At 54.4% G+C, this 21,069-nt stretch overlaps 2 protein-coding genes across 2 annotated transcripts; both read left to right on the forward strand.

Moving 5' to 3' along the window:
* The first annotated feature begins 4,021 nt into the window (after positions 1-4,021).
* Positions 4,022-8,991, forward strand: Prss56 (serine protease 56). Its single transcript, XM_021644620.2, has 13 exons — positions 4,022-4,281; positions 4,810-4,917; positions 5,247-5,300; positions 5,413-5,602; positions 5,959-6,058; positions 6,141-6,300; positions 6,511-6,653; positions 6,876-7,038; positions 7,180-7,359; positions 7,442-7,606; positions 7,696-7,761; positions 8,085-8,191; positions 8,522-8,991. Exons 1-13 carry the CDS (start codon positions 4,176-4,178, stop codon positions 8,795-8,797), a joined length of 1,818 nt encoding a protein of 605 aa, XP_021500295.2. The 5' UTR covers positions 4,022-4,175; the 3' UTR covers positions 8,798-8,991.
* Positions 8,992-11,867: 2,876 nt separating this feature from the next.
* Positions 11,868-20,300, forward strand: Chrnd (cholinergic receptor nicotinic delta subunit). The gene is made up of 12 exons (XM_021644617.2): positions 11,868-11,919; positions 12,172-12,317; positions 12,704-12,748; positions 13,377-13,486; positions 13,657-13,812; positions 14,021-14,130; positions 15,954-16,154; positions 16,615-16,726; positions 16,809-16,923; positions 17,986-18,190; positions 18,280-18,398; positions 19,024-20,300. The coding sequence occupies exons 1-12, from the start codon at positions 11,868-11,870 to the stop codon at positions 19,204-19,206; spliced, it is 1,554 nt and encodes a 517-aa protein (XP_021500292.2). The 3' UTR covers positions 19,207-20,300.
* Positions 20,301-21,069: the final 769 nt, after the last annotated feature.

A 21,069-nucleotide genomic window follows, 5' to 3' on the forward strand; every position in this document is an offset into this window, starting at 1 on the left:
GGGAAGGTCAGAGCACAAAGCCAAGCTGACAAGCTGAAAGGAACTCAGAGCCACCCTCTGAAGTCAGGCCACTGCCCCCATCAGGAGAGCCCCTCCTGCTGCCACCACCCATGTCCCTTTTCCTTTTCTGGGTTGCCACATCTTTCTTGCTGCCCCCCTCCCCAGTTCATTCAGATAAGCAGCATCCCAGAGCCAGCCCCTTGCAAGAAGACTTGTGTCAACAATGTTAACTTTCCCAGCAAGGCAGATACTGACCCATCCTCCAGGGTGAATACACAGAAGGAGAACCCATCCATCCCTGAGAGGCTGGTGTCACATAGCACCTACTGGGTGCCTAAAGGAGACACTGAGCCACATCTCTGAGACCAAGGGCTCAGAAGGGCCCTGCTCTCTCCATGCTGCTGCCAGCAACCTTCTTCCTGTGTTACTCCTTTCTCCCTGTTTTTCTGCCAGTCTTGACATTCTTAGGTCTGCATCCCTTTAATTCCTGCTTGCACGGTCACACAGCCTTTATCCTATGACCTCTGTCTCTATGTCACATTGGACCAACCACCCAAACTTCTTCACTGTTGCATACTCCAAAAAAAGATAGCATTCTGAGGTAAGGGGGTTAGAACTCTGTCTTTTTGGGGGGGATGATTTGGGCCCCAGCAGGAAATGACTCACACAAGCTCACACAGGAAGGAGTACAGTCAGACTCAGCACAGGCCTAAGCTCTGAGTCACAGCTGAGTGGCCTCTCATCCCACAGAGGCTCTGATGTCAGCCTCCTCTCAAATTCCATTGCATCAGACCTCGGTTCGGGGCCGCCTCTGTGCCCATCAAGCCTGCTGATGGCAATTCAGGTGGTGAGTAGGGACACTGCCCCCAAAGAGAGCCTGGAAATTTCTTAAGCAAGGTTCATCCTCCTGTTCTCCTGCTCCTTCTCCTGAGAGAACATGGAGGTCAAGAGTCTTGTCTCTCTGTTTTGATACTGGTTGGCTGGAAACTCACCATGTAGACCAGATTGGCCTCAACACACCAGCATCTGCCTGCCTCTGCCTCCTGATACTAGGCTGGGATTAAATGCAGGAGACACCTGACAGTCAGAGGACTTTGTGATGCAGGGAGGGGCGGTCCCCCATGACTAGAGCATGCTGGTAAAGAGGCTGCAGTATTGGCTTCTGGGGGGAGGGCCTGGGCCTTCCCTCCTCACTATGCCTCCCTTTTACTGCTCCCATTCCTCCTACCTGTGTTCCCTACCCCCAATCACTTCCTCCTCACTTCAACCCACAGGTACCTCTGAGAACCCACTAAGGCTTTCTGGATGTATGGAAGACAGACCCACTTAGGCTTTATATACGTCGAAGTTTCCCTCCCTCTTCTCTCTCCCTTCCTCCTTCTAGAGTGGAAGTATGGGGCTGAGGGCTTGTATCTCCCTTTAGGAGGGATGAGGAAGAGCTACAACCCAGAGCAATGACCCTGACAGCCCTTGCAGGAAGACTTAACTTGAGTCAACTCTGTTAATCTTCCAAGCAGGGCAAGTATTGACCCATCCTCCTGGATGGACACACAGGCAGAAGGAGAATCCATCCATCCTTGAGAAGCTGGTGTCTCATGGTTCCCATCGGTGTTGAAAACAGACACGGAGCCACTTCTCTGAGACCCATTTGGCTATGAGACTCTTGAAACAAAATACCACCCTACTCCTGGGAGTTTAAATTCCTCAGGAATCTCAGCTTGGGAGAAGAGAAAGGTGGTTCTGATGCCAGCCAAGGGAGAAAAGGGAACCTTGTCTCCCAGGAAGAGATTTCACATTCTCCTGACAAACTGCAGGAACCCAGGACAAGCATGGATCAGGAGGGACAGAACCCACATCTTAATCAGGACTGCTCAGTCATGAATAATTTACCTTCTATTTAAACCTAATTCTCATGTCGGCACCCCCAGAACACAGTCTTGGTGTGTGTGTGGAGGTGGTCACTAGAACCTTTATTTGTTCCCTCTTCCCAAAGTGACCACATTGAATATGTCTGTCTCTTTAACTGGTGTTTTGGCAACACGTGTCCAAGCCTAGCACATGACTATCATTTAATTTAAAAACCTTCAGTAACAGACTTCTTTCCCTCTGAGTTTGGAACAGAGGAAGAGAGACACCTTTTATTTTATTGAAGATATGTGGTCCTGCTTTGTGGCCTGGCCTAGCTTCCAAGTCCTGAGGCCTACACTCACACTGCCTCCACCTCCTGGAACTGCAAGCATGCTCCACTGCACCAGGATTTCTTTTTTTTTTGAGGGCCTATGATTGGGAGCCACCATCCTCATGCAGTCACTGCCAGATACAGGGAAGATTGCAGCTCAAAGCCACAGAGCACAGCTTTTCCTCATCTGCTGCCGTTCCCTCTTGATTTGTGTCATTTCAGGGAGTGACATACAGGGTGAAGAGGGGACACAAGGGATCTGTGGCCCCTGATTTCTCTTTTCCCTGTCTTGCTATCTCCTTTTTAGCCGCCCCTCCCCCCCCCACACACACTTTCCTGGACCAGATAAGCTATATACATAATGCAGACCCTCCCTATGTCCCCAGTACCTGCTCCAAAAGCTAAGGGTTTAGAGGTGGCCATAGACAGAAAGAAGGACACCTCGAATCAAGGACAGGCACCTGAACTGCTCATCACAGGGCTGTCAGGCTCAGTCCCCGTGCTGGGGTAGCACAGGGATGGGCAGACAAGCACTGCTTTCTACACAGGGAGGAGGCAAATGACCAAACTCAGAAGCGCAGATGGTCCTGGCTAGCTTGGGAGGTTGGAGAGAGACACTTCCCAACTTGTAGGCGCCAGATCTGGAATGATAGGGTTTTTCCAGACTGTGCCCTATGCTATGTGGGCAAGAGAAGGATCTACTTCCTTCCTGCCATCGGACTGGACTCAAAGCTTGATCTATGCCAGGGAGGTAGAGTGAGGGAAGGTGGCTCTGTGCTGGCCACCCTGGCCTGGCCAGGCTACAGCAGGCACATAGGAGCCACACCTCTCTACTAAGAACCTGGAGACCACATAAGATTTGCCCTGTGATATACGCAGATAACTCCAATCCCTGGTGTCGTTAAAGTTACACAATCTGGACCCAGAATCTCCACCGCCTTCCAGAAGGGGCAGAAGGGGTAAGTACTCTGATAGCCAGTCCTTTTGAAGGGGGCACAGCCTCTGGCCACAGTATGTCTCAGTTCCTGTGCTTAAAATCTTCAACCAAAGTGGCCCTGTTGCCAGCATAAACCAAGGTGCCAAGGGTAGTTTTGTTTTGTTTTCACCCAAAGGCCCAGCCCTACCCCAGGTGGTGACTAGATACCAGGACAGCTGCGTATTTATGGCCTTCCTCTGAAGACTCCCTCCTGCCAGATCAGGGTCACAGCAACTAAAAACAATGCTGGACAAGACTGGGCAGGAACAGGGGTCTGGGAGAGACTCAGAAGCTGCTGGGTCTTGCGCTCCCCGAACTGGGCCACAGTGGGGCCTTTCATCTCCCGCTTTAGCCTCTTCCCACCCCACTACCCCAGTGCAGCAATTACGGCACAAATTAGAATACTTTGATCATCTTTAGAAATGGCCACACGGAGGAGGGACACTGCCAAGCAATTAGGGACAGGGCTGGGAGTTCAATGGCTTGCTTAGGGGGTGAGAATGCCCAGGACACCCACTCCTCCCTCCAAGAGTGCCTGCCTCCGCGTAGCAGTGAACTCCCCAGGGTGGCAGAGGCAGATGGGGATCCCCCCCAGCCCCTGCCCACCAGTCTCCCTCTGCCTGGCCCCCAGCCCAACCGTCAGCTCTTCTTCCCCATCTCAGCCCCTTTGAAGCAGCCGCAGAACAAGGGCTGCTTTGACAGAAGGGGGGAGACTCAGAACTGGGATGATGAGGCTTCAAAGGTGAGGGTCGAGCTTACTACCTCATTCCCTCCCCCAGCCCTGGCCGCCCTCCCACGCACACACCCCCTCTGTCCTCTATATAGTCCCTGAGCACCATTTCCCTGAGGGCTCCCAGGAGGTGAGGGCCAGGTGAGGTGCAGACCACTAGAAATGGGTAATTTAATAAGACAACAGGACCAGATGGTCTGAGGGAAACCCTGTGCCCAGGAAGAGTCACAGGAGAGGGTGGGCTCCAGGAAAAAGGAGGACAGGGTCTCCTGCTTTGGTCCCAGGTCACCATGCTGCTGGCTATGTTGCTGCTGCTGCTGCTGCTACTGTCCCCAGACTCCCAGACTGCCCACGGGCATCCACTGTACACACGCCTATCTCCCAGCACCCTGCAAGGTGAGCCGGGCTGGTCTGAGAAAGCCACCGGGATGGGAGGGGCAGACAGAAAATGAGGTCGAGGAAAGGCAGGGAAAACAAGCTTGTCACTTAGGAGGACCTGTGGCCCTTCTGCCCACCTGCTGGGAGGAGGAGCCCGGAACTGGGATATAGGAAGGAGTGAAGGGAAAGATGGCCTCACCCAGGAAGCAGAGACAGCAAGCGCTTGCTGCCAACGGGTTCCAAGTTGACAGAGTTAAGAGACTAGGGGATGCATGCCTTGGTAATTCAGGCCAAAGATGGATTCACAGGGTGTCAGTGGGCAGTGGTTTTCCTCTAAGTCTAAGAGATTCCAGCCTAATTCAGTTGAGCATGGAACCATCTGCCTTTATGGCTGGGTCTCAGGCCCTGGCCACTCTCCCTAGCCCTACATCCCTGGTAACCTAGCAGCCTACCCTGCCTTCCTACCGGCTCCCCAGACAGGGTTCAGCGAGACTAGCTGAGGCTGTCTGTCAGGAAGATGTGACTTTGTGTCCCATGTCCCCGCAGTTCTGTCTGCCCAGGGGACTCAGGCATTGCAGACTGCCCAGAGGAGCGCCCAGTGGGCCGTAAAGCGTGTGCTGATGGAGATCCAGCACAGACAGCATGAATGCCAAGGTTGTGCCACCTTACCCATGCCCCAGCAAGCTCACTCTATTACAGGGGATTCATTCTCTTGTCCATGCCTAGCGCTTATTTTTAGGTTCCCTCCTCCTTGGGGTCCGGCTGTTTCTGAGGGTCCAAGTGGAAGGGGTATGGCAAACCTGAGGCATAGCAGGGAGGTGGGGACTGTGTGGGCTGAGGTGGTCGCAGTTGACGGCTGTTCAAATAGTTCCTATGGGCTAGAAGGTGGGCCACGAGTGGTTGAGAGACAAGGCTCAGGCCCAGCATACGGTGGAGGATCCGCAAGAAGGCGGCATTAAAGGTCAAAAGACGTTTCTCAGCAGGCGCTGGACCCCCCAGACCTCAAGCCCGCCTCCTCCAGGACCCACCTGAGCCAGGTGAGAGGGAAAGGCTCCAAGGAGCAGGGCTGAGAGCGAGGTAGGCCTCGCTGTGAAAAAAGGCCTCACAGCTAAAACTTTTCCTTCATGGACGCCGTTTCTGCCATTCTAGGACCATGTGGCGAAAGGCGCCAGGGCGTTGCCAACGTGACCCGGGCTCACGGCCGCATAGTCGGGGGCAGCACGGCTCCATGGGGTGCCTGGCCTTGGCTAGTGAGGCTGCACCTTGGGGGGCTGCCTCTGTGCGGCGGCGTCCTGGTGGCGGCTTCCTGGGTGCTCACAGCTGCACACTGCTTCGCGGGGTATGTCTTAGAGAGCCCAGGCGCTGCCCACCAAGGCTACCCAATCCGAAGGGAGTCGGGCACCCCTGGGCCAAAGCACAGCGGAGCCGGTCTCTGCTGCCCCCTAGCGGGAGCTGGCTCCCAACCTCGGGCCTCCAAATGCCGGTTGCGGGGGGGATCCCAGGGCAGGTGGGCCCCGCACTGTGAATTTTCCCATTGTGGGGATCCGCTCCCTCCTGGGCCTCCCTCCCTGCCCCTAGGATCACAAAGCCACGTTTGCAGGCTCACGGGGCGGTGTGGGTGCACGAGGGACCGGGGCTCCGAGGGGCCTCCCAGCACCTCTGTCCCTGACCCTGTCGCTCACGCTTGCGCTGCAGTGCCTCGAATGAGCTTCTGTGGACTGTGGTGCTAGCCGACGGGCCCCCGGGAGAGCAAGCGATGGAAGTGCAGGTGAACCGCATCTTGCCCCACCCCAAGGTGAGAAGACACGTCCTGTGCGCTCGGGGCTGGGGTCAGCACACCGAACCCCCTTGACTCGGCACCACGACCGGCTCTCCAGTTTGACCCACAGACCTTCCACAACGACCTGGCTTTGGTTCAGCTGTGGACGCCAGTGAGCCCAGACGGGCCGGCGCGCCCCGTGTGCCTACCCCAGGGTTCTCGGGAGCCTCCTGCCGGCACCCCTTGCGCCATCGCAGGCTGGGGAGCCCAGTTTGAAGGTATTGCCAGCTAGGGCCTGGGTAGTGGGGTGGTGGGAGAATCAGCGGGGGTGGGGTGGGGGTGAAAGGAAGCCGAGGAGGTCGAGTTTGGGGAGGCTAGGGTGACGTCCATCTCACAAACCGGAAGAAATCCAAGAAGGCGAGAGCGAGGGGATCCCAAGGCTCAGCCGCTATCCCCCAAACTCGGGCCCCCTACATTCTTTCCTGTAGATGGGCCTGAGTCTGAGGCGGTGAGGGAGGCCCGCGTTCCCCTGCTCAGTGCAGACACCTGTCAAAAGGCCCTGGGGCCCGGGCTGCGGCCCAGCACCATGCTCTGCGCTGGTTACCTGGCTGGGGGCATTGACTCGTGCCAGGTATGAACTCTAACTGACAGGGGGGCCTGGTTGTGTTGCTTCCCTTGACAAGATAGCCCTCTTCGGGGGGGGGGGGTTACCGACCGCTAAATCTTCCTTAATAAAAGGAAAACAAGTGGTGACCACAGAAGCGGTCAGAGCCGCCTTCCCTACCCGGTACTGGGCAGGCATAATTCAGAGGCTCGGTGAATGCGTTGCTCCCTGTTGACTCTGGTCCCTCAGGGTGACTCTGGAGGCCCTCTAACCTGTTCCGAGCCCGGACCGCGCCCCCGAGAGGTCCTCTTTGGAGTCACCTCTTGGGGGGATGGCTGTGGGGAGCCAGGGAAGCCTGGGGTCTACACCCGTGTGTCCGTGTTCAAAGACTGGCTGCAGGCGCAGATGAACGGTGAGAAAGCCCTGCCGAGGATTCCCCGGACGGCTCTGGGCAAGCCGGTTTTTCCGTCCCGCTGCTCTGGTCTCTACGGAAGACCCTAGGATGGGTGCTTTGTGGGCTCACACAAAAGGGGGGATTTGCTTTTGCTCGCAGCGGCCCCCTCCACTCGCGAGCCCAGCTGCAGAGAACTTCTGACTTGGGACCCGCGGGAGGAGGAGCCGGCCGCGGATGCCCCGGAGCTCTGCGCCTTCTACGCGCGCCCGTGCCCGGGGTCTGAGCGCTCCTGTGCGCGCCTGGCGTTCCAACAGTGTCTGCAGCGCCGGCGACGGTGCGGTCAGTCTGCCTCTCCTGCGCCGAAATGGGGGGCGTGGACCCACCCCTGGGTCGGCAGCTTACAGCTCTCTCCCACCCGCAGAGCTGCGTTCAATGGCGCACACGCTGCTCGGCCTGCTGCGGGGAGCACAGGAGCTGCTCGGGCCGCGGCCCGGACTGCGGCGTGGAGGGGCCGCGCCTGCTCGCTCCGCTCCGTCCCTCCGGGAGCCTCCGAGCCACGATGCCCACGACCAGCAGTTGTACTCAGGTGCCTGCCCCAGCCAGGCCTAGGCGCCAGGGTCACGGGGCCGTGTTCTCTCGCAGAGGCGTGTGCCCTAACTCCTAGGTCTCCCCTAGGGTCGCGAGTTCCCGCAGGAATCTGGTTTCAGAAGCCGAAGCCGGAGCGGCGCGCGGGATCGAAGGGTAATGTCTCCCCCTGCCGGCCTTCTGGAGAGGAGCCGCCGAGAGGTTTGACAGGTTTCTAGGGAGGGGGCGGGACTGTCTGCTAGAAAACTCCGAAGGACAGAGGAGAGGACCCGCTTACTCCCTCTCTCCCTGGAAAACAGATGACGTTTAAGGGAGATTGTGGCACCGAGCCCTTGTGGGTGTCAGATAGAATTCTGCCTTGCTGCCAGCCTCAGTTCCCCATCTGGAGCCCGCAGAAAATGCCGGCCCTGGGGTGTCCGCCCCTACCTAGCTCCCTTTGCTGTCAGCTTTCCGGCATACCGAGCTCTCCGTTCTTCCAGGCTGCCCCGGGCTGGAGCCTCTGCAACAGAAGTTAGCGGCTATTCAGCAAGCGCATGCCTGGATCCTCCAGATCCCGACGGAGCGCTTGACCATGAGCTTTGACGAGGTACGTCTCAAGCTGCCCAGGCTCCTTCACAGCGGCGGTGAAGGCTGGCCTGACTGGAGCCCAGCGCAGGGAAGCGGCAGGGGGGTCCAGCTTTTGCGGGGGTCGGGGAGATCTGGGATAACAGCTGTATGTGAAGAGGGGAGGGAAGAGTGGAAGGACCCATTCGTTTGATCAGGAAATCAGGTTTACTTCTGTGAGAGGAAGGGGGCGGGGCAAGGATCTAAGTGGGTTCCTAGGCTCCAGGAGGAGGCAATGACCCCCAGGAGCATTTTGGGTTGGGGGGGTTGTTTGTTTTTGTTTTTGTTTTTGGATTCTGACCTTTCTCTGCAGGTGCTTGCAGATCTCGGCTCCAAGACACTGACAGGGCTGTTCAGAGCGTGGGTGAGGGCCGGCTTAGGGGACCAGCATGTGGTCTTCAGTGGCCTGGTGGGCTTGGAGCCTTCTACATTGGCTCATAGTCTGCCCCGGCTACTAGTGCAGGCCCTGAAGGCCTTCCGCTCAGCTTTCCTGACAGAAGGAGAGCCCCAGCGGCCCTGGATGGGTTTGGAACAGGGACAGGGGCTGGGGAAGGAGCACCACGGCCCACTCCAGCCTCCTGTTCCCTAAGCCAGGCATCCCTGTGACACTCACGCTGTCCTGGGGGCCAGGGAGGTTATATGAGACATGAAAAACTGTCACTACTCCAGTTCCTCTTGTATGTGTGGCTAGAGTCCTGGACCTTGGACCTCACGTGTCTTCCCACATGTGTCACCAGACACTCACAGCTGCTTTAATAAATGTTATTTATAACCTACACAAAATGTGGAGCTTTACTGGGATGGGAAGGGGTGGTCGTTAGATGCCAGTGGGGTAGGGGCCAGCCTCCAGAGGCACTTAACAGAGACCACAAAAAAAAAAAAAAAGGAAGGAAGGAGCCGGGAATGGTGGCTCGTGATCACAGTTCTAGCACTCTGAAGACCAAAACAGGATGTTTGCTGTGAGTTTGACGCTAACACGGGTTACACAGTGAGCTCTAGGTTAGCCTGTGCTACAGAGTGAGACCTCCTTCCCCCAAGAAACAAAACCAGGGGACGGGAAGAAATAGCACAAACATGAGGATCTGAAGGATGCTGCAGTTCATCTGTAACTGCGGCTGTGGGTAAGGAGGGGCAGTGCGGACAGACAGATCTCAGGAGTTCGCTGGCCATTCTAGCTGCTCCAGGTGAAGCTCAGTGAGGAGGCCCTGTCCTGAAAAGTATGGTGGAGGGAGCTGGACGAGGTGGCACACGTCTTTAAGCCCAGCACTGGGGAGGCAGAGGCGGTCGTGTCTCTGTGAGTTCGAGGACAGCCTGGTCTACAAAGTGAGTCCAGGACATCCAGGGCTATGCAGAGAAACCCTGTCTCGGAAAACAAATAAACAAAAGAAGAAGAAAGAGGAGGAGGAGAAGAAAGGAAAAAAAAGAAGGCAGGAGGGTTCAGCTGTATCTCAACAGCGGTCACTACAGGGCCTGTGTTCCCCTGTGGCTTTCCTTTCACTTCCAGAAACATGGCCTCTGGCGTGGCTCTCTCAAGGTGATCCATGACATGAAGGTGTGCAAGACTATGCCAGAGCAAGCAAAGAGCTTGCTCTGCCTTGTGAGTGAGGACAAGGACACCATCCTGGAAGAGGACACGGAGATTCAGCAGGTGACAGGGCCCAAAGCTATGACAAGATCCCACCAAACCAGGACTGTCACTATGCCCTCCATGGTGCAACCTATGAGACCAATGACAGCAAGAAGGATGACCTTCAGCTCATCTTCTGTGTCTTTAAGAGTGCCCCCCCCCCCCCACACACAGAAGAACAAAATAATCCATGTCGGCTCCACAGATGCCATCAGGAAGCTGACAAGGGTCCAGCATGAACTAGAACAAATGAATACAAAGAGGTCAAGGGCCACTGCACCCTGGCAGGTGGCAGTGACAGGAAGATCATCTCCCTGGAGGGAAAGCCCTTAGGAGCCACCTCCAAACCCCTGCTTAGAACAAAGAGCAGCCTCAGACTTGCCCGTGGCTGCTGCATGCAGCTCTCTGTTTGCCAGACCCTATAAACATCCCTTCATGCCATCACCAAACAGTCTCCGCAACCCCTAGACGTCCTCCTGCCTCCACTCCTGACGATTCTGGCTTTCCCAGACTATCCTCCTTTTGGGTAAAGGCAGACCATGGTGCCCCAGGCACCCAGTTTGAGGATGGGTGGTATTCTTTTAACTACACTCTTAGTCCCATCTCTTCCCTACTGCCGACTTCTAGTCACAGTCACCCTGGGCCATTTACTCTGTGTGTAAATGGAATGTTTTGGAAATGACCCCTCTTCGCCCCAGTGGATTCCCCCCACCCTTTTTTTTCTTGGTTTTAGCTTCTCCTAGAAGCAGGGAAGGTAAGGGTCCTTCAGTTAAAATTAAAGAAAGAGAGAAAAGAAACAGAACGGTCAGACGGCTTGGCAGACAAAGGCACCTTCTGCCAAGCCTGGAAACCTGAGTTTGATCCCAGGACCCACATGTGAAAGGAAAGAATTAATTCCTTCAAGTTGTCCTCTGACTCCCTCACATGTGCCATGAAATGAATACACACACACACACACACACACACACACACACACTGAATGAATAAATAGAAGATAGACAGATAGATAGATAGATAGACATAGATAGATAGATATGTAATATTTTTAAAGACAAAAGGATACACAAAAGCTGGGTGTGGTGGCACACACCTGCAATCCTAGCACTGTGGGAGGCAGAGGCAGGTGGACCTCTATGAATTCAAGGCCAGCCTGGTCTACAAAGTGAGTCCACGACAGCCAGGGCTACACAGAGAAACCCTGTCCGGAAAAGTGAAAGAAAAAAAAAAGAATACATAAATAAAGGAAGTAAAGGTGGAAGGCTAGCAAGATGGCTCAGCAGGTAACAGCGCTTGCTGTCCGAGCCTAGCATAACCCGAGTTCACCTCAGAAACCTCTGTAGAAAGAGAAAAAACAGTATGAGTTATTCTCTGACCACACACGCTAGCGTGTGTACACGCACACTCCCACCTCCCCATCCCCCACATACACTCACTAATACTAAATAGGATAAAAATTTAAAAGCAGATGAGATGGAGGACGAAAGGTTGTGATATCCACAGACCCACATACCAGCACAGACACTCACGTATGTTATGTATATGTACATACACTAGAAACATGTCCACACCCCATACACATACACTCGATGCGCAAAAGGAGCGGGAGGCAGAACAGCTGCCAACATGTCTTTTACTGCCCAAGTGGCAGCAACTGGCCTATGTGTCACACCCTGCCCAAGGCTACCAGCATGCTGTAGGTACACACACACACACACACACACACGCACACACGCACACTCACACACTCTCGTGTACACACACACACCCCGTATCCCTCACCCTCTGCCACCTACCAGCCCCCACCTTCCCAGCTATCTGTGACAGTCCCAGACTGGGATCCTTGCATCCTGCCCTTGGGCTTCTGCCCCAGCGGCCAACTCCCCACCCCCTCTTCACCGGCCTTGAAGTATCAGATTGCGTTTCCGGCCTCTTCTTTCCAAACCCCAAAGCCACCAGCACCTGTCCCCTAGCCTGCCTCATTCCACAGCCAACAGGCTGAAGGGAAGACATAAGCCCCAGTCAGAGGTGGGGGATGGCAGGGCCTGTCCCCACACTGGGGCTCCTGGCTGCCCTTGTTGTGTGTGGTAAGGGTGGACATGACTCCCTTCCTGGGGCCCTTCTATGCCCACCCAGGCCCCCACTGCATGATCCCCTCCCTACAGTGATACCTAATTCCTGCTCCCACTCTGCCCTTTCTAACTTCGGGTGCCTGCTCCCAGGGAGCAACTGACTTCCCTCTGCTCTGCCCAGCCCAGGGCTGACCCAGCAGGACCACAGGGAAGCTTCCTTCCTGGGTCCAGTGACCAGCACCCTATTCCTCTTCCCCACCCTCCCAGGCAGCTGGGGCCTAAATGAGGAGCAAAGGCTGATCCAGTACCTGTTCAAAGAAAAGGGCTACAACAAAGAACTTCGGCCGGTGGCTCGAAAGGAGGACAAAGTGGATGTGGCAATGAGTCTCACCCTCTCCAACCTCATCTCCCTGGTGAGTGGACCTTCCTGGGATGGCCTGGGCTGAGGAGAGGAGGGCAAGAAGGGACAACCGCCCCCAAGGCCTCATGCTGACCAGCTCCTCTTTCGTGAGACGTACCTGACTATTGTCCATGCCAGATGGGGATCTACAGCCCCCCACAGCCCTCAGGCCTTGCCTCCCACTGTCACTGCTAGTTCCTGTGCTCCCCAAGGACTCACTTCAGCAGCCTCCTGCCCTTCTGTAGTTTGCCCACCCACCTCAATTTGTTGCTCTAGTCGGCCCTGGCCCTTCCAGCTGCCATGGTCCCCTGGAACCAGGCAGATTGGATTCCTGGTGACTGAATTTGGGTGGAAGATCTGACCGGAACCTTTGGGGACAACTCTCTTATTCGATTACAGAAAGAAGTGGAGGAGACCCTCACCACCAACGTGTGGATAGATCATGTAAGGACGCCCTGCCAAAGGCTGCGGTCCCCTCGTGCTCACTTCTAGGGATCCACAGCTCCTGTGGACGCGCCTTTGGGAGAGCTTGGCCACACAGAGCCCAGCCGCCCTTTTCCACTGAGGCCTCTGCTAGCTCTGAGAAAGACTAGGGTTCCTCTGTGCTAAACTTGCCACTGTGCCCCCATCTCTTTGTTGTTGCTTGAGGCAGGGTTCTCTGGCCCTATTTCCCTGGCTGGCCTAGAACTTATGATGTAGACCAGGCTGGCCTCAAACTCACAGAGCTTCGTTTGCATCTGCAACACTAGGATTCTTCAGTCCCTGGGACTAAAGCACCGAGACACCAGCCCTATTTGCATTAGAAGTCACTCTTCTAATCGAAATATCGGACCTGGTAGAGTCATAGCATAGAAACAAGCCTGCCTGGGACAGAAATTGTGCTCGTTGTGGTGTAACATATATCCCGCACAACTGTCAGTGACAGGCCTAAATATCACTCTTTACCTACCTCCTCCAATTTTATTTTGTTCCCAACTCTCAGGTGTTGTTCAGTCTTCCCTAGAGAAGTGAGGACCACTGGGGAGGGTGGACAGAGGCAGAGCCCACTTCTGATGTCCTTTTGACCTTGCAGGCCTGGATAGACAGCCGGCTCCAATGGGATGCCAACGACTTTGGGAACATTACTGTCCTGCGCCTGCCCTCCGACATGGTGTGGCTACCAGAGATCGTACTGGAGAACAAGTTGAGAGGAAGCCTCCCAGACCTCCCTGCCTCATCCTGCTTCCCTTCCTTATGCCCTCAGCCCACACCTTCAACCCCCCGGCCCACCCTTCCTTTCTCTCCTGGCTCCTCCAGTCCTGCCAGTTCCTCGATGGGCTGAGCACACAGTGATTATGGTTCCCATCCCACAGCAATGATGGCGCCTTCCAGATTTCCTACTCCTGCAATGTGCTTGTTTATGCCTCGGGCGACGTGACCTGGCTGCCACCAGCCATCTTCCGCTCCTCCTGCCCCATCTCTGTCACCTACTTCCCTTTCGATTGGCAGAACTGCTCCCTCAAATTCAGGTGTGTCCACCCGAATGACTCTCGCCTCAGGACTCCCAGCTAGGGGCAGGAGGCGGTGAATGAAATGCCGTCAGGCAGAAGCCTTGGTTCTGTGCTGACCAGAATCCCCTCAGACCTCAGCCTGTCCCAACTAGCCCTTCCCCTTCCGCCACTACCTCCTGCCCTCAGAAGCCCCACCCAGAGACTCTTTGCCTACTGCTCTCTCCAGTTCCCTCAAGTATACAGCCAAGGAGATCACGCTTAACCTGATGAAGGAGTCAGAAGACGGCCGCAGCTACCCTATCGAGTGGATTATCATTGACCCCGAGGGCTTCACAGGTACTTCAGAAACTGTGGTGGATGAGCCCTGAAGGCGCACACAGCTGTGGCTGCGCACACAGTCACACCAGCGCCTTACACACTCACAGCTGGAGGGACGGGGCAACACACACACATGCAGGGACAGGCATGTCGACATAGCCTACACATTCATAGTTACTAATCCAAAGAGACTCCAAAAGCAGACCTGAAGGAACGGGGACCCCTCACCACCACTATCCGCAACACACAGTAGGTACTCATGAGTGTGTCGGGGTCTCTGAGGATAGACGTCGGTGGTGCAGGGGCGATCAGGCTTTCTTGTACCTGGAGAGCCTGGGGATGGGGATGGGGCTCCCATGGATGGGTGCATGCCTCCACCAACCCCCTCTGTGACTAGCTCAGCTCTGTGGGGCTCCTGACTCAGTCCTGTCCAGCAGAAGAAACTGTGTCTTCTGGTTTCAGGGCTGGGATATCCTAACTGGGAGTTTTATAGGCATCTAATGTTCTCCCTAAGATCGAGGCCAAGGAGGCTGGCTAAGAGCTGTCGCTAGAGCTTTTGTTTTTAACTTAGAAGACAAACTCAAAGGCGCATGTAACACACACGCCTGTAATCTCACTACTTGGGAGGCAGAAACAGAAGAACTGCCCCAATTTCAAAGCCAGCCTAGTCTACACAGGGAGTTCCAGGCCAGCCAGGGCTACAGGCCAAGACCCTGTTTCAAAAACTAATAAAACAGGGCTGGTGAGAGGCTCAGCAGGTAAAGGTACTTGCTAAAACTGAGGACATGAGTTCAATTCCTGGAGCCCATACAGTGGACCCACAAGTTCTCCTCTGACCTATACACACACACCTAACAATACAAAAAGAAAAGCCATTGTGGTGGTACCTACCTGTAATCCCAGCACTTTAAAGGCTGAGGTAGGAGGATCAGGAGTTCAAAGACAGCATTAACTGCATAGTGATATCTGAGTTTGAACTGCAAACTCAAGGGCCAGGAGCATTTGTTTTAGTTTTTTTTTTTTTAAGTGCTACATTTTCTTGGGGGGGGGGGTAGCATATGTGTCAAGCTCAGAGGACAATTTGCATGAGTCAGTTCTCTCCTTCCCAGAGACTGAACCCTTAGGTCAATCTTGGCAGACACCTTCCAAGTCATGAAGCCATTTCATTGGCTCCTGACAGTGAGAGAAAGAAAGAAAGAAAGAAAGAAAGAAAGAAAGAAAGAAAGAAAGAAAGAAAGAAGGAAGGAAGGAAGGAAGGAAGGAAGGAAGGAAGCTCTATCTTTAACTGTCACACAACCTCCTTTTGACTTGCTATAGCTTCTTTTTTAAAAAGAATACTATTTATTTTATTTATCGGGATGTTCTGCCTGCATATGCATTTGCATACCAGAAGAGGCATCGGATTCCATGGGACTAAAGTTACATTTGGTTGTGAGCTGTCCTGGGAATTGAACTCAGGACCTCTAGAAAAGCAGCCAGTGCTCTTAACTGGTGAGCCATCTCTCCAGTCCCTTGTGAGAGCTTTTAAGCCAAAACATATTCCTTATTTGAATGTTGTATGGCTTCAGCTTCTGCTTTTTTCCAAGGAGAGAGAGAAACAAAACAAAGCCATAGAAGAACCCTCCAGAAAAAGTCACAAAGAGAAAGTTCTTCCTCAGAGACTGAACCTGCTAGTCCAAACCCCAGAGATAGATCCCACAGCACCCAAGACCCCTCCATGCCTCAAACAGTACCCTGGCCTGCTTTGCTGCATCCTAGAACCTCATTCAGTTCCAAGGCTCCTTAGCCCCATGGGTTCCCTTCTCCAGCTTGATCCTGAGCTGTACTTGTGCTTCCCACAGAGAACGGTGAATGGGAGATAGTACACCGGGCAGCCAAGGTCAATGTGGACCCTAGTGTCCCGATAGACAGCATCAACCATCAAGACATCACCTTCTACCTCATCATCCGCCGCAAGCCGCTCTTCTACATCATCAACATCCTGGTACCCTGCGTGCTCATCTCCTTCATGATCAACCTGGTCTTCTACCTGCCAGGCGACTGTGAGCCTCATGCCCCACACCTTGGCTTCCAAGGCCACCTAGCACAGGTGTTCCAGTCCTGCCTCTTCTCTTCATGCTGAAGGGAGAAACGGCCATGGATGGCCTTGGGTATAAGAATTCAGGCAGGAATGGCAGACAGGCAGGCCTGGAATTTCATGTTGGGGTTCTACCAGGATGCCTGGGAGCTTTCTGAGTGTCGGGGGTTGGGGTTGGGGAGTTAGCGTTGATCACTTCCTGGTGCTATGCTCGAAATGTTTTGAGAAACAGGCAGGGAGTTTAGGCTGTTTGTCCGGCTCACTCAGCCAATAAGCTGTGGAGCCAGGATTTAAACCCGGGCATGGGATGCCACACGCTATGATGCTTGTCATGGGATCACGAACAGTGGTGGCAGAGCCCACCATGGTGGGGGAGGTCCTTGTGGACTCGAAGTGTGAGCTCCCAACTCAGTCTGACTCTCCAGGTGGAGAGAAGACATCCGTGGCCATCTCAGTGCTCCTGGCCCAGTCTGTCTTCCTGTTGCTTATCTCCAAGAGGCTGCCTGCCACATCTATGGCCATCCCCTTGGTAGGCAAGTGAGTATAGTCCCGCCCACTCCCAGCTCTGCCCATGCCTCTGCCCTGGGTTCCCTGCTCCAGGCATGCTGTGTGCCCTCAGGTTCCTGCTCTTTGGCATGGTGCTGGTCACCATGGTTGTGGTGATCTGTGTCATCGTACTCAACATCCATTTCCGAACACCCAGCACCCACGTGCTGTCTGAGGGAGTCAAGAAGGTGAGCAACCGAGTCCTGGCCAGGAGAATCGGCGAGGGTGATGGGTGTGCTCTGAAGCACCGGGCACGGAACCGCTGGTCTTACTGTACAAAATGAAGACCCGGGTTCAATCCGCAGCTCTACTAAACTTTCAGAATAAGGGGCCAGCTAGATGGCTCAGCAGGTAGGCGCACTTGCCACCAAGCCTGACTGCCTGAGTTCGATCCCCAGGACCCAGGTGATAGAAGGGAGGACCAGTTCCTGCAGGATGTCCCCTACCTCCGCAAGGGCACTGTGGCATGTGCACGCCTGCACACGTGCACATAAATAAACGGAATTTAAGATTAGAAAGTGAGCCGGTGAAGACAGAGGGGAAGGGGGTTTGGGACGAGGCTATCTTTGCTGTGAGCCACTGCGGGCCAACAGGCTCTTCTTGAACAGGTCTTCTTCTGGACGATGGTTCTACAGCTCTGTAACGGCTTTTGTCTTTAATTGCTGCAAGGGATCGCTCAGTGTCTGGCCTTTTATCTGAGACAGGGTCTGACTATGTAACTCATAAAAAAGAGGGGAGCCTGGGTGTATAGCTCAGTCGGTACAGTGCTTGCCTAGCATGCACAAGGCACAACACTAAATGGTAGGTTGCACAGGCCTACAATCCTAATGGGATGATCAGAAGTTCAAGGTCATTCTCAGCTACGTAGTGAGTTCTAGGCTATCCTGGGCTACATGAGGAGGAAGTGGAAGAGGCGGAGAAAAAGAAGGCTGGGGTGTGGCTCAGTGATAAAGTGTATGCTCAAACTCTTAACTTTCCTGCCTCGGTCCCCTGAATGCTGGGGTTAAAGGCGTGGACCCCCATTCTTAGCTTTTTGTTTTTAAGATTTATTTTCAGTGACTGAGTTCTGCTCTCCCTGTGAGTGATAAGGGGCAGTTGAAAGCATCCTCCATGCCAGTCAGTGGGGGAGCTGGGAAACAGCCAGTGGGATCAGCGTGGGAGCTATATTGGCAACCAGGGTATTCAGAATGTAAAAAGGTGACTCCACATTTAATGAAATGGTCTGTCTCGTGTCCTCTCGACCACTAAAGTTCTTCCTGGAGACCCTGCCCAAGCTCCTGCACATGTCCCGCCCAGCAGAGGAAGACCCCGGCCCCGGGGCTCTCACCCGGAGGAGCAGCTCCCTAGGGTACATCTCCAAGGCAGAGGAGTATTTTTCACTTAAGTCCCGCAGTGACCTCATGTTTGAAAAGCAGTCAGAGCGGCACGGGCTGGCCCGGCGTCTCACCACAGCCCGTGAGTTCTGGGAGCCTTGGCGCTTCGCTCGTGTGTGGGTGGGCAGAGCGAGGCATCACTCCAGCCCCTGCCCTGACCCATGTCCACAGGCAGGCCCCCAGCAAGTTCCGAGCAGGTCCAACAGGAACTTTTCAATGAGCTGAAGCCAGCTGTAGATGGGGCGAACTTCATCGTCAACCATATGAGGGACCAGAACAATTACAATGAGGTGAGTGACCTGGGCTCACCAAGGAATCAGATGTCCAAGTAGTCTACTGGTCAAGTGAGTTCTGTCTTCCCCTCGTCTACACACGCCCACTTAGATGAAGAGATGCATGATGCGTGAGGGTCCCTTGGAGTATGTTTTCCCAGGAAGGTTTCTCATGAAACCCCACAGCATCACACGGGGCCAAGCTCAGGGGCACACACAGAGACCCAGCCCTACCTGACCAGGACACACGCATTCAAAGTACTTCTTAAGAGTCTGTTGTTTCTGCTCACGTACCCCAGACAGTATCAGATGTTTGCTATATTTATTTTGTTCTTATGTTACTTTTGTGGTGCTAGGGATTGAACTCGGGCCTATCTGGATGCTAGGAAAGCACTGGGCCACTGAACAACACCCTCAGCCCAGCACCAGACCTTTCTAGGCTATCCTGGGATACACATGAGACCCTGACTCATGGAGAAGGAAGAGCCATACTCGGTTCTCTACTCCTGGGCAACAGCTCTCCATTGTATCCTCCTGTTCACGTGTGGTCAGAAGCAGCCCTGCGGGGCTTACACCCCCACTAGGAGTAGTGGCAGCCTGTGCTGACCTCCCTCACCCCGTGGTGTCTTGACCCTGCTTGTAGGAGAAGGACAACTGGAACCAAGTGGCCCGCACGGTGGACCGTCTCTGCCTGTTTGTGGTGACACCAGTCATGGTGGTGGGCACAGCCTGGATCTTCCTGCAGGGTGTCTACAATCAGCCACCGCCCCAGCCTTTCCCCGGGGACCCCTTCTCCTATGACGAGCAGGACAAGCGCTTCGTCTAGAGCAGGCCTGAGTGGACAGACAGGCAGACAGCAGTCTGAGAACAGCAATTAGTTCCTGCCCTTGAGCTTGGGCCTACCTTGTGCTGATGAGGTCACGGTAGGAAGAGGCCACCTCCCAGGAGCAATTCCTTTCTAAATAAAGGAGGGAGACACTTGAGATGGGCTGAGAGTGGACATGGTGAGAAGGAGGCCCAGGGATGTGGCAAGAGACAAGGGCTCTTGCTCAGGGGCCAGTGAAGTTACACTGGGACTAGCTTCCAGAGAAGAGCACTGTGAGGGGGGTCCTTCTGCCAGAGCTGCTTCTCTGTCTCACTCCTGTCCAGTCATGTCAGAGTCTGAACCTCCTGTTTTCGTGCCTTCCTTCCTCCACTCTCACCTCACACTCAGGATCCTTGTGCTTACCTGGGGCCCATGATGGTGAGCCTCCTCTCCATTCCCCAGGAGAAGGAGGTTTTCTATGGTGCTGGACTGCCAAGATTGCCATCTGTCAGCTCCTGATCCCCTGGCCATTCTGTCTGGGTCCTTCTGAGAAGCTGGAGACTGGTGTGGGAGGATCATGCAGGTCCTCAGTTAAAGCCCCATCAGCATGAGTCATACCAGGACCCAGCCCGGCTAAGGTACCCCAACACCAAGTCCCTTTCTCCTTGTCCCCAGGCTCCCTAAACCAAGGCTGTCTTGCAATATTTAAGCATGATTGCAATAAAGAATTATCCGTTGTTTACCTGAAGTTCAAATTTAAATGTGTATCCACTTTTCTTATTGACTACAGCTGTCAATCCTAAAGGAAGGGGCATTCAGACCTATCCCAGGTCCTGTCAGTAGCAGGGACAAGGAGATGAGGCCTGGTGTAGCCTGTCAGGCCCACCTCTAAGTTCACACCTGAGGCAGCCCCTGCACTGTGCACCTGCAAGTTCAGAGTAAGAAGTAGAAGGAGGTAGAAATGATGCTATGGTCCTTCAAAGAACAGCTTCTACGATGGTGCTGCTCCTTCTGGGTGATGGTGGCACATGCCTTTAATCCCGGTATTTTGGAAGTGGAGGCAGGTAGATCTCTGTAAGTTTGATACCAGCCTGGGCTCTCTCTCTCTCTCTCTCTCTCTCTCTCTCTCTCTCTCTCTCTCTTTCTCTCTCTCTCTCTCTCACACACACACAGTGGCCTCTCCTGCTCTCCCACTGTCTTTGGCAAGCCAGCTATGGTGCTGGATCTGTAGGAGGGTCTAGCCAGCAACAGCCACATGGGACCCACAGATGAGAACTGAGCTGCTTCCAGGTTCTGGACCCTCAGAAACTGTGTGGGGTAATAAATGTTTTTGGGAGCACAGAGTTTGTGGTGCTTTGTTTCACTCACGGCATGACCTTCAGGGACCCACCACTGCTGTTGTAGACTTGGTTTTATCTCTCTTGTGATGCCGGGGTGGAACCCACAGGCCTGTGCCCATGAGACAAGCATTCCCTTCAGTTAGCTGCATCCCAATCCTTAGCTTCAGTCTCTTGATCTGTACTATGCACACAGAAAACCCCACTCACAGGTTGTGGCTAACACTGAATTTGCTTGTGGGGTAAAGGTGTTCTAGAAACTTAGGGTCCACATTTGTGGGCTTGGGTTGTAGGACACGGATCAGAGGGGTTTGTGCCCAGGACCCCTGCGTCCCAGCCTAGTGCTGTGGCATAGAGGAGTCAAGAAGAGGGGCCAGCAGCCCAATTAGTCACCTCCTTGTTGTACAGATCTTCACAGCTCAAACTGCTTTCTCAGAGGGAAGGGGCGATGCCATTTGGTCCTGACGGCAGTGGGTAACGTTTTGAATCTTGAGATGTGACTGAGGAAGAGGAAAACCCATTCCAACCCAAAGCTGTTACATCCAGA

Source organism: Meriones unguiculatus, chromosome 15, assembly GCF_030254825.1.
Source record: "Meriones unguiculatus strain TT.TT164.6M chromosome 15, Bangor_MerUng_6.1, whole genome shotgun sequence".
Classification (NCBI taxonomy): Eukaryota; Metazoa; Chordata; class Mammalia; order Rodentia; family Muridae; genus Meriones; species Meriones unguiculatus.

What these genes read in the sequence shown, in the direction of transcription:
- Prss56 (XM_021644620.2), top strand. Translation starts at nt 4,176, where the DNA reads ATGCTGCTGGCTATGTTGCTGCTGCTGCTGCTGCTACTGTCCCCAGAC. An exon ending in CCAGGACCCACCTGAGCCAG is followed by an intron (nt 5,301 to 5,412) that starts GTGAGAGGGAAA and finishes CTGCCATTCTAG; the next exon opens with GACCATGTGGCGAAAGGCGC. An exon ending in CTGGGGAGCCCAGTTTGAAG is followed by an intron (nt 6,301 to 6,510) that starts GTATTGCCAGCT and finishes TCTTTCCTGTAG; the next exon opens with ATGGGCCTGAGTCTGAGGCG.
- Chrnd (XM_021644617.2), top strand. Translation starts at nt 11,868, where the DNA reads ATGGCAGGGCCTGTCCCCACACTGGGGCTCCTGGCTGCCCTTGTTGTG. An exon ending in GGCTGCCCTTGTTGTGTGTG is followed by an intron (nt 11,920 to 12,171) that starts GTAAGGGTGGAC and finishes CCACCCTCCCAG; the next exon opens with GCAGCTGGGGCCTAAATGAG. An exon ending in AACTGCTCCCTCAAATTCAG is followed by an intron (nt 13,813 to 14,020) that starts GTGTGTCCACCC and finishes TGCTCTCTCCAG; the next exon opens with TTCCCTCAAGTATACAGCCA.